This window comes from Enhydra lutris, unplaced genomic scaffold (genome assembly GCF_002288905.1).
Source record: "Enhydra lutris kenyoni isolate GAN:26980312 unplaced genomic scaffold, ASM228890v2 scaffoldscaffold18, whole genome shotgun sequence".
NCBI lineage: Eukaryota > Metazoa > Chordata > Mammalia > Carnivora > Mustelidae > Enhydra > Enhydra lutris.
The window spans coordinates 19,879,010-19,891,611 of NW_019154102.1; the positions used below are offsets into that span (position 1 = coordinate 19,879,010).

General features: G+C 46.0%; 1 protein-coding gene across 1 annotated transcript in view; it reads left to right on the forward strand.

Annotated features, from left to right (window-relative positions):
• LOC111148137 (anthrax toxin receptor 1) overlaps positions 1-12,602 on the forward strand; it is a 214,462-nt gene that overhangs the window by 93,008 nt on the left and 108,852 nt on the right. The window contains exons 11-12 of the mRNA XM_022504562.1: positions 9,324-9,393; positions 10,717-10,795. Coding sequence (XP_022360270.1) covers positions 9,324-9,393; positions 10,717-10,795 — 149 coding nt within the window. The remainder of the gene's footprint in view (positions 1-9,323; positions 9,394-10,716; positions 10,796-12,602) is intronic.

The following is a 12,602-nucleotide window of genomic DNA, read 5'->3' on the forward strand; positions in this document are numbered from 1 at the left end:
AGGGGGGGTTGCCATCCCAGGGTAACTAGGTGGTAAGGATTTTCATTCTAGGACAAAAGACCTTCTTGCAGGTGTGAATTGACACAGCCCAAACTTAGCTAGGGCAGTGCCTTATGGACTCACCCTTGACCTTGTCCCTACTCTACCATGCATGCAGTTGCCTCCCAAATGAAAATTCTAAGCGACACATGAACTTATCACTCACTGTGCTCCTTTGAGGCATGGTTGGAGGAAAGCCTTGCTTGTGAACTTACTGAGACTGTCATTGCCCCAGCCCTGCCTATCCTGATGGGGAAATTTGGACCCCTCTACTTCTGCACCCAATGCCTGGACTTCCATGATCCCTGCTTGTCCTCACTTAATGCTGCTCCTTTGTCATTTCAATAGGATGGTGGAAGAGAAGGGGATAAGAAAAAAGTCAGAGCTGGACCAGACTTAGGAGAACCCCAGGCAGGCTAACAATCTATGCCACCCCACCCCTTAAACTGGCATTCTTTAAATATTTGCTCAACACCCATTCAGAGAAAAAGTTGGATGCTGCTGAGGGAAAGGAAGAAAAAGAATGCTATCTGTGGATCCCTTCTTCATGCAATTCAGCTCTGGCCCCCAGCGTGCATACTGTAGCAGTTCCATGGCATCCACTGTTATTCAAGTGTGTGCCTGGGGTCTCCTTCCCACCTCTTCTCTGAGTCTCTGTATAGAGACTTTTAAAAAAGTCTTTTTAAAAGTTCTTTTAAAAAAGCAGTCAGTATTGATCACCCTGATTGTGTGGAAGGCTCTAGCCATTTTGGGAGGCTTGCCCTTCCATCCCAATTCCAAAGGTAAAACCCACCCAAAACTAATTGTGCACAGCTGCAAGAGTTTGTGTGTCAGGAGACACATAGCTTGTGCATGAATCTGCAATTGTGTTCAACCAAGTAAAAGCAAAGCTTTGAAAAATATATTTATTCTTAGTAGATTACAGCTGTCTTGAGTACACCACTTACTCTGACCTCAATTTTTAAAGGCTGATGCTTTGCTTAGAAGATAATTTGTAAGTTTTATAAATGTCAACCAGTCAAGAATTTTTTTTTTGTTGCAGATTTGTTGAGAGGAGAAAATATTTTGCAAGAGTCTTGGGCCCCATTACCTTCATTTAGTTTTCTTGCAATACTTACACCATCCCTGTTACCTTCAGATAGAGATGAATGCCAAATACCATGGTGTTATGTGTAGTATGATTCCAATTATGTAAAAAATAATATGCATAGGAAAAAATCCTGAAATAGTGTACCCTAGAACAGTAACAGTGTTTATCACTGAAAGTTAGGATTACCAAGGATTTTCATTTCTTTTTTATGTACTTCTCTATTTCAGACTTCTCACTTGTTTCTCACACTGACTTTTCTGAGTCTTATATTGCTAAACACGTATTACCTTTTTAATTAATAAAAATAACAGAAAATAGGAGCAGAAAATCACTTACAACCTGAGAAATCAAACTAATTGTGCTGAGGACCAGTTCCAGAAGCCAGTGAGCCTGGAACCACAAAGGTCACACCACGTGTGGGACTGGGAAACGTATATGCCCAAAAAAGACAATCCAGAGATAAGCAAGTCTGCTAGATCGCATCCCTACACTTCTCTGGAATGAATTTGTGGTCTTTTTTTTAACTTCTTCTCCTGGGGCCCTGATGGAATCTTGATCCTTGTGTACATGATGACCAGGATAGCGCACTTCATTTTCTTCTAAGACTGCACTTGACTCTTGAGTCTTCTATTGCTATTTATAGGTAAGGTCTTCTGACTCTACAGCCTTCCCGTCCCCATCAGCTCAGAACCTGGGCAGCAGTCTAAGTCCCACTTCTTCCCACTCTAAGCCCCATTTAGTTATAAAGCTCCACCAAGCAAAGTGGCTCAGGTGCTAAGCCTCCTACCACCAGGAACATCTGGACCCTTAAAACCCCGCTAGAGGCACTCTTCCTTACTCCAACCAGGTGTCTTGCAATGAACCTCAAGCTGTTCCTCCCTCCTCTACCCATCGAGTTATAACACCTCTGGACTTGTCTGAACATTCTATCAATACCTAGGGGCTATAGACCACCCAGTAATATTGAATGGGCAAAATATATATTATAAAGCGTGATACACATTATACCAGGAATTTTCACCTTGATACTATCGACATTCAGGCCCACATATTCCTTTTGAGGGGGAGAAGGATACCCTGTGCCATGTAGGATATGTAGTCCCATCTCTGATCTCTACTCACTAAACACCGGTACTACTTCTGTCCTGGTATGATAGCCAGAACTGTCTCAGACATTGCCAGTTGTCCCCTCAGGGACAAAATCACCCCATCAAAGAACCACAGCACTATATATGTGTCCACAGATCTTATTTGGATAGATGACTTTCTTCTTGTCACTCCTATACCATCTAGCCCTGATACAACCTGGTAGATAAGTTGCAAGACATACTCAGTTTGCACACGTGTTCACATTTTGTGTTTTTCAGGTGCCTCAAAGACAATGAACCTAGCAGTACCCCACTTTAGGAATAACAGCTGACATGTCAAGTGCTTATTAAATGCTAAACATTTAATGCTATCATCTCATTAAAAATGACATCAGCTTATGAAATGAGTATGAATCGCATCTGATAGGCGAGATCTCTGGGTTGCAGATAGGGTTACGTAGCCAGTGGGTGACACAGCTGTGACGGAACTCGAGCCCAGGCTCAAAATGAGCTCACTGTTTCTCCATCCTGGTCCAACCTACTCTCAAAGAGCAGGAAGGGAAACCAAAAGACATATCCTGGATACCTGTAACCTATAGGGACTGGTAAAATAGTTATGTAGAGGCCCAGGGAACTTACGTGGAACCTGTTGGCCAAGTCCATTGCCTGATCTCATAGTTAACTAGCTAGTGAGGGCTTCCAAGGAAACCTTGCAATAATTCCAGGCCAAGGAAATGGTGGGTAGATGTAGGTCATGCCTAAGAAGAAGGATGGTAGCCAGCTTGGCTTTGCGATTATTAAAGGCACCCCCTCTGGCTTCAGCTGGGGACAAGAGGACATTACAGCAGATGTGCTGTGTTCTGAGGATTATTCCCAACTGCCCCTCCACCACCCGCACACACCATCGCTTCCCACTCTGTTTTGACTCTTGGTTTCTCATTGCTCTGACCTCAGAACCACCTTTCAGCCTTTCCAAGTAGAAGCCATTCTCTCCACTTTCAAATTCTCTGCTTTGTTCCCTAATGTAGAGTTTAATGTCTTCTATCAAGAAAATCCATAGACTTGTTATCTCACCCATTTACGAAAACCTCCCTGCCCAGGGCCTAACACATAGTCCATGAAGAAATATTAATTTCCTTCCACTCTAAGCAATGGGCTCCATTTAGCTTTGCAGTAAGATCTCTGTGTTTGTGAATTATCATTGCAGGAGCCCCAGGAGGGTAATCATCTACCTCCTTTCTGGCTGGGGCTCCAGAAAGCTCAACCCAGATGTTTGGAATTTCACTAACTTGGAGTCGTGCTGAATATCACTTTATTTCAGGTTTTTGCACAGCATTTTAAAAGCCTCACTCTTTCAAAAAGCTGGTTACTCTTGAAGTCAGCAAGAAGATAGAAACATCCAGCCTAACTCTAGCCTGTCTGTTCTCCCTTCATTCAGACACATTCCCAAACCAGCTGATAATTTGGTGCTGAACAGTTATCCTTGGCTCAGGGATTCCCTGAAAATGCTCCCTAGACCCAGAGGAGATTGGGTGAAAGAGCAGGGTGAGCTCATTTGGTCCCTAACCTTCACTATTTTGTAACAGTAGGAATGTAAACTCCGCTGTGGAGCTTACATCAGCTTTTGGAGGGTTTCAACAAGCTCCGCCAGATAAGACTAAAGACTAAAGGTTTCGCTTGTCCTTTTGACCAGAGATAAATATTTACATCAAGAAAAGATTGCCAAGGCTTGAGAAATATTTGAATTATTTAATCAGCCCTATAAAAGGATTCACTTGACTGGTGTTTGAATTAGCTAATGAATTTTAATCCTGGTTTTATCCCAAATCCATTAGATAGTCACCAACTGCAGGGAGGAACTCTGGGAATTTCTTCAATAGTCTGAAAAGAATTTTACTGATCCAAGGTCAAAACCTAGGAATGTACATATCTGAGTATATGGTTCTGGAATGTGGGTTCATGACAGTAGATGGCTGTCTCTCATAAGGTGGCTGAACCTGACCACGGGGCTTTTCAATCCTGGTCCCTTCCCATAGGAGACAGTGTCCTCCAACCCTGCCCATGGAGCATCTTAACCATTTGCCTCCAAAGTGGCCAGGTCACAAAAAGAAAGACTCGGCTCCTGGGATAGGTCGGCCTGTATCACAAAATCAGCTGTGAGATTATGACAATGTGAAATGGCCAGCTAGTTTAATTTCATTTAATTGTTTAAAGTACATCTGTTTAAAAAAAAAAAAAAAAAGCTAGCTAGGTTGACCTTCGGCAAATCATTGCAACAAAACCTGGGTTTGAAGTTCAGCTCTGACATGTAGGAGTGGTGCAACACTAATTCAATCAACAAACCTCTCTGAGCCACAGTTTCCCAAGTTGTAAATGATAAGTAATAGTAATGTCCAACAAGACCATGAGTGTATAGTGTCAGACAAAATCAGTATAAACATGTAGATTTAGACATATATGTGGATACATATGTCTGTATCGTATATGTGGATACAGACATATGTGAGAATAAGATGGATGTGTGGGTACTTGGCCCCACCCTATGCCCTGTGTGCATACCCTCAGGGGTGCCCTGTTCTCAAGCCTAGGGTGTTTGACAGTTTGGTGTGATGACACTCACTGATCTCCAAATCCTGTTTTTTTGTTTTTTTGTTTTTTTTTAGATTTTATTTATTTGTCAGAGAGGGAGAGAGAGCGAGCGAGCACAGGCAGACAGAATGGCAGGCAGAGGCAGAGGGAGAAGCAGGCTCCCCGCCGAGCAAGGAGCCTGATGTGGGACTCAATCCCAGGACGCTAGGATCATGACCTGAGCTGAAGGCAGCTGCTTAACCAACTGAGCCACCCAGGCGTCCCCAAATCCTGGTTTAAATCAAGCTTCTGTTCGATTATCAGATTCTTGGAGACACATGTTTTAGATTAACCTATGTCGAGTGTATGCACCAAATTCTGAAATATCTTTGGTAAAAGGCAAGGAAATTTATATCTACAGATCATCTAAAAATTCCCTTAACTTCTGGTTTCAAACTCTTGCCCCTCCCTCATCTTCTCCCCCTTTGCCAACGAGCCAAGCACTGGTCTCCTAGATCCTGGTCTCCACCCGCCCTGCCCACTCAGTGCTAACAAGCAACGACTGTCCAGTGGACAGAGGGACTGGGACTCTGTCGTCCTCGGAGTGGATTACGGTCCCACAAACATCCCAACACCACTGGCCTTGGCAGAGGCGGCAGCAAGGTTGGCATGGCCCCTGAGCCAAACGTGGCTCAGCTGAGGGGGAAGGCTTTGTGCCCCGCTTCCCAAGAGGATGTTCCAGGAAGGAGTCAGATGATGTGAGTTATGGAAACCAAATGGCCCTCCTTTGTTTAGAGAGAGAGAAAAAAAGTCACTCATTTTTGTGGTAAAGTGAAAACAGGCTCCAAACCAAACAGTCCCTCTCAGAACAGAAAATGCCAGCTCCCCAGAGCAGGCCCATGGCTCCAGAGGCTGATAAACTGATGGAAAGCAGTGTTGGGCCTGTGTGATAGCCTCCGTGATGTGTCCTCAGTCCTCCCAGTGAGGTTTTCCTCTGCTTTGCTCCAGAAATATTTGGTCTCTCAGGCAGGAAAGGAAAATGAAGGGAAGGAAAAGAGAAATGTCTAAGTGACCTAGGCCAATCTTGTTCTCTCGCTCCTTTCCAGCTGGGACAGAGGGCCGGGCAGGAGCTTAGCAGAGAAGAACCTAGAGGGTGCATGGGCACTAACAGCCACGTGAGCTGGCCGGGCCCTGGAGTCTCCCTCACGTAGCTGCAGGGCACTGTCTGTGACTGGGATGTCCCCTTCGAGCTGACCAGCACTTCCCACAGAACGCAGCCAAGAGTCACAAGTCCTCCTGTGGCTACTCTGTGCTGCCCCGTGGCTCTGTGGGCTGACTCCTTGGGCAGGCGTCTGCACTCCCAGGTATTGCTAGCACATGTACAGCAGGATGAGCCATGGGCAAGAGAAAATACATACAGTTTCTAGTCAGCCACGCCTATCCTGAGTTCAGTTTATTCTCTAACACAAGGCTTTCCCGGAATGGAGATGCTCTTGGCAAGGGAGGAATAGTGGAGAATTCAGTGCTGGTCCTGGCTTTGCCTCTCATTTGCTGTGCAACTGTGGGTCATTGTTGCCTCCCTGAGCCTCCATTTTGCTTCTGGAAAATAAGCCCAATGCCCTTGCCTTGCCTCAAGTCACAGGGTTGTTATAGAAGGAAGGAAAGCATGACTCTTAGCAAGAGGGGGCAGCCAGACTGGCTGGGTGTGGATCCAAGCTCCCCTGTGTAACGTTGGGCAAGTTTCTTCACCTCTCTAGTCTCTTCCCCACCTTTAAAATGAAGGGAGTAATATCCTTCCCTGGTAGCATCACTAGCAGGTTAAATACAATGATGGGGTTTATGCCAATCGCACAGAGAGCGCCGACCCACAGCGTGCCCTGGGTTGAGTCTTGCCGACATGATCATCACCATAGGCTGGGAAGTACCTTGAAAATAAAAACGCTCAGCTTGAGCATTGGGTGATCCGCCAATGTCATCATAAGCTTCCTAGTCTCATTAGGAAAAATCCCCAAAGCCCCACCATGGCCTACAAGGCCTCGGTCATCTGGTCCTGCTGCCTTTTCTAGCCTCATCGTGAGCCCCTGTCTCACTCAAATTCACCAGCCTCGTGGGCCTTCCTTTAGCTCTCAAAAAGCTCCAGGCTCCTTCCTGCCCCAGGATCTTTGCAAGGCCGCTTGTCCCACTCCATGTCCTCTTTGCCTGACCACAGGTCTCAGCTTATATGGCCTTTCCTCTAGGAAGCAGTTCCTGACCTTTCTTCTCTTTCTTTCTTTGTGCTCACCACGATTATAGTTAAGTGGCAACATTCGTCATCTCCAGCATGTCAGCTGCTTGAGTGAGGTGGTTTCATCTGTTTTGTTCATTGCAAAGCCTAGCACCATGCTGGACACATGGAAGACATTCAAAAGAATAGATTTTTTAATAAAAAGTGAGAGTGCTTATCAATGTCTCCCCTGCAGCTCCTATAAAATCCATGAAATCAGAGACCATGTTTCTGTTCTCAAAGCCTGTCTCTCTAGCTTATAGAAGACCTTTAATAAATATTTGTTGAATGAATGATGAATGAATGAATGACTTGGAATAACCTCCCTAACTTTTCACCACTCCAAGACCTCCCTGCACATCAGAGTCTCTTCCATCCATCGTCTCCTTCCATGGAGATGCCATGCTTAGCACTCAGACATGTCCTCTAACCCCCATCCCAGGTGGCTCTGCTCCTACAATCCAGCCACAGAGGGCACCAGACTTCCTAATCCCCATTCAGGCAAATATTTAGTGTCAGCCACAGTCCAATGTCATTAAGAGACATCGGTTTCGTAACAAATGTGCACAGCACAATACCATCCTTCAATTATACGCGTATTCCTTTCTGTCTGCTAGGGCAAGGCTTTGTAGTCACAGCTTGGTTAAAGGGGCTCATTATTCAGCTTCCTATCACTGGCAGGTCCTACTGCAATGTTTTGTACAGTGCACGCACCTTTAAATGTTGCATTGTGAAGGCATGAATACTGTATACTGACTACAGTTAGTAACTTCTCAGAATCTTGGACACAATGAAGTTTTTAAAGAGCTCGAGATGAAAACGTTCTCAGCTTTCCCCAGTCACCCAGAGAACTTCCCACCTCCCGAGTCCCCCCATTTTCATCCATCTTTCACAGTTACATATGCTGAAACTCCCAAAATCATCCCTTCAAGTTTTTCCCCCCGAAACCTCCAAAGTTCTTTTCATTCATCTATGTCCAATTTCCTAAGTTCTCACACAAAGAATTTAGACCAAACTTCTTCCTATACTGATCTTTTCAAATCCTACTTACCTCCTACTCTACAATATATCTTCTGTGTGCTCTGCCTTTGCTTATGCAATTCCTCCCACCAGAATGTGTATTCCTATCTCTCCGCCAAAGCACATCTCGTTTTGTGTTCCCTGTCAACTTACCTCACCACCCGCCTAAAGGGAGCTGTCTTCTGAAGCCAAATAATATTTTGGCCTAGCTACTTCTTGTATGTGTCAGCAAGATTTTTCTTCTTTAAAAAATTGAGATATAATTGACAAAAAGCATTATATTAGTTTCAGACATACAACCTAGTGATTCAATATTTGTATAGAAGGCAAAATGATCACCACAAGAAATCTAGTTAATGGCCATCACCATACAGAATTACAAATTCTTTTCTTGGGATGAGAACTTCTAAAATTTACTCTCTTAACAACTTTCAAATATGCAATATGGTATTATCAACTATAGTTGCCACACTGTACATGATATCCTCATATCTTATTTGGTAACTGGAAGCTTGTACCTTTTGGCCACCTTTACCCATTTTGCCCAACCCCCCACCCCTGGCAACCACAAATCTGTTCTCTATATCTATGAGTTCATTTCTTTTTTCTTTTTTAGAGTCCACATATAAGTGAGATCATAAAATATTTATCTTTCTCTAACTTACTTCAGTTAGTGTAGTGTCCTCCAGCTCCATCCATGTCGTCACAAATGGCCAGACTTACTTCACCTAGGACTGCATAATCTATGTTTTCTGTACACACACACACACACACACACACACACACACACACACACACATATACATTTGCCACATTTTCTTTATCCGCTCATCCACAGATGGACACTTTGGTTGCTCACTCCTGTCTTAGCTATTATAAGTAATGCTGCATCAACAATCTTTCTCCACGAATGTGGCTTCTTTCTCAAACTAGACGCAGATCCGAAGCTCCCTGGGGACCAGTGTGGCATCTTCTGGTTTCCCCGTAGTTATGCCTGGTCAGTGGTAAGAACTCAGTCTCTATTTGTTCACTGATTGACTCAGTTGGATGTATGGGTTCAAGGACCAGTAATCTAGCAAAAGAACCTTAAAGTTCATTCACTCAAGTGGATTTTATGGCTCAAGACCAGTGTCTCTTTCAGAGTTACTGCTTTTCTCATGTCTCCCAGGATTCGATGGATGGCCTGTAGGAGTCACTGAACATGAAGTTGGAAAGTTGCTTCACCCTTCTTAATCCAGTGACTTCCTTTTTACAGATGAGAAGCCCTTCACTGTGGAAGACACTTACTTGCTGTGTCCAGCGCCTATCTTAAAAGAAGTTGGCATGTAAGTTTCCACCAGCAACTGAACCTCACTGCCAGGGAAGGTAGGGGTAGGTAGAGGGGACAAAGGGTGAAGAAAGAGTCTCTCTTCGTTGTTGTCATGCAGCCTTGTCTAGACCTCTCCAGGTAACGATGGCGGTGCCAGTGTTTCTGGTGAGCAAGGCACCAGGACAGATGTCTTACAAAGGGTACCTCACTTTATCCTCCCAAGCTCCCAAAGAACCAGATGCCTACGTCATCCCAGTTTTACGATGTGGAATCTATGGATGAGCGAATTTAAGTAGTTTGCCCAAGGTCATGCTGCAGTAGCAGAAGGGTCTAGTTTCCAAAAAGGGTATGTCTCGCTGAATCACAGCTACATTTCCAGAGCTCACACTTCCCAAAGCCCTCCCTCACACTTTATCTCACCCTGGCATCATAATTGCCCTCCTGGATGATTATCCCTCCTTAGAGATAAGGAAACACGGAAAGGAAGCTCAGAGGGGTCAAGTGGGTCCAGAGCTAGTTCAGGACCCCAGATTCAGACCTTCTGAGGCCAGGCTCCGTGCTCCTTCCTCTGTGCCCCTGAAGGGCATTGGGTTTCTGTTGGGTGTCTGTGAGAGGAACACAAACTCGCTGAAGAGAGAATGGCAGCTTTGAGGAAAAAATACTAAACATGCTCATCTAACTTCTGCTTTCAATCATTTGTTCTAATTATGAAGCCTCCAAGTCTGGTTGCCTGACCCTGGCCTTCAAGTCCTCTGATTCCACAAACTAACCCTGTGTCCATACTACCAAAGACAAGCAAAACAGAGGTTCAGGTTTCAGTGAGTGTCACAGAGATGGAAGGAGGGCGGAAGGTCAGTCATCCGCTGCTGTACCTCCATGAGCTTTTCGGGATGGCAGCAAAGCCCCTCATCAGAATCAGTCACATAGAGCCCCGGTAACAACAGCGGAACATTGAGTTTATAGCTCGAAGGGTTTATGCCCACAGACTCAAGCCACATTTTGGGGACACTTTTTCCCAGGACAGTGTGCCTGGTAAATGAAATGGTCACAGGCTTTACCCATTCAATGCAATTCGCTGCCATGTAAGAAGGGCTGAACTCAACACCCGGATACACCATCGAGGGTATCCTGACATCTCTCTAGAATGCTAGAGCATGTGGATGGGCTCTGGAGGCCATCCTCCACATTTTACAAAAGAGACCGCTCAGGCCCCCAGGGGAGGAGACCACAGTCGCCAGGGTAGTTAGGAGCAGAGCCTGCAGGGGACCTAGGTCTCGGCTCGCAGCCCCTCGCTCCTCACACACCACGCTGAGCGTCTCTGGCTCCCTTGTCATTGCAGGAAAGCCGCGCTTCAGGTCAGCATGAACGATGGCCTCTCTTTCATCTCCAGTTCTGTCATCATCACCACCACACGCTGTGTAAGTCATCGCCTTCCCTTTCCTGAAGGCTCTATTCTCATTCTCATTTCCCTGGAAGTTTCCAGTTCTGCATTCTGTTCACTGAGCTTTGATCCCAGCCCCGCAGGGCCAGCTGCAGGCTGGACCAAGGGACATGCCGGACACCCGGAGGGTATTGGGAAGGCCTGTGTTGCATTTCTCCAACTGGTCCACTTCTGTGACCGAGGGAGGGTGAAACCTGAAGGCCCTGGCATGTCCAGATGGTAAGACAGGGCCTGGGTCTGTGCAGCCGTGAGCGGGGCTATCCAGAGGCACTGGGTCTAGGAGGAAATATGCAGAAAGCAATTGGATGGCACACGCAGAACACATATCTTCAGGATTTTCCCTAAAGGGGAAGCTTTTCCCTAAAGGGAAGCTGGGCAATAGGGCAGTAACTAAAGGGCGATATGGAACATAAGGAGAGTCTCATTTAGAACGGCAGCAATTGCAGCTTGTTTATATGATTGTGGAAATAATCCAGGAGAAAAAGGAAACTTGGTGAAGCAGGGTAGGGGTGCGGGGGCTATGCCATAGGGATTGTGAGGCAGGAGTGGGGACTGTATTCTACCCACCCTCAGACATCCCTTCTCTGGGTCCTTAATGGCAGGTGGTTTTTATTTCTGGTTATGCATAAAACCACCTGCACGACTTTTTAAAAAGTGATGATGCCCAGGCCTCGTGCCAGATGAAGGGAAGTGAAGCCGGGAGTGGGCCCAAGCTTTGGGGGCTCCGGTGCCTCCTAGGGAGGCTGTCAGGTGTGGCTCTGGGTGGCAGGCCTTCTGCCAGCGTATGTGCTCCCTCCTGCCGGCAGGATCTCAGATCTCAGCCCATCAGAGAGGCCTGCCAGGGCTCTGCAGACCACAGCCTCTAACACGAGCAGTTCCGAATTAACCTTTGTCTGAATAGTCAGGTATTCTAACCAAATGCATTTTTTTCCATTGGATCATTCTAAAGGCTAATGTGTTTTGCCTAATGGTCAACTTAGGTGGATATTATGGTCACGTCCTTCCTGGGCTTTGGAGGACATGTCATGGGAGCCCCTGTGTAATGGGGGCTTGTCTCCCTAACACTGTCCTGGGGGGTAAGCGATAGCAGGCATGCACTGAAGTCAGACAAAATCAAAATGAGTCATATCATCAATGAGCAGGAGGTCCCACCTCATGGTGGACAATTTTCCCTCTCAATTTGTGCCCCTGCACCAACCCCCACCTTCCACTCCCCACCCTCCCCCATCCCTCCCAGCCACACACACACACATTTCCACCCTGTGGTAGGAGCGAACCAGTTTTCCTGAAAGCAGGGTGAGCCAGTGCAATGAGTTTAGACAATGGAAAAGTTTTACTTGACCAAATTAAGAAAGTAGGGTTGCCGCAGAGAAGTGTCACCACTGAGAAAGGTCCGTGTCTCAGGCGCCCCTCAGTGGAACATCAAATCTAGAGGCCAAATATGAAAACCTTTTGGAGAAACAGTGAAATTTCTTTAAGTGTACCCCGCCTGATTCTTTTGGAAATTGACCCTTCTGGAACTTGCCAACCTGCAGGAAATGATTAAAATACCCCAAAACTAACAAGTCCATTCCAGATTCCTCCCTGCTTTTGAGTGATCCAGCAGTTCAGGGCTGTATTTCTCATTATGTATGACTGTACCACAGAGAAACAGCCATGCCCTTGAGGCCAGAAGGGCATGAGGAGGAGGAAGGGAAATGTCTCAGGACCAAACTTGTGGTATGGCAGCTACAGGACTAGGACTATGGCTTAAGTCCTGGGCCTGAAAGCCAAGAAGAAAGGAT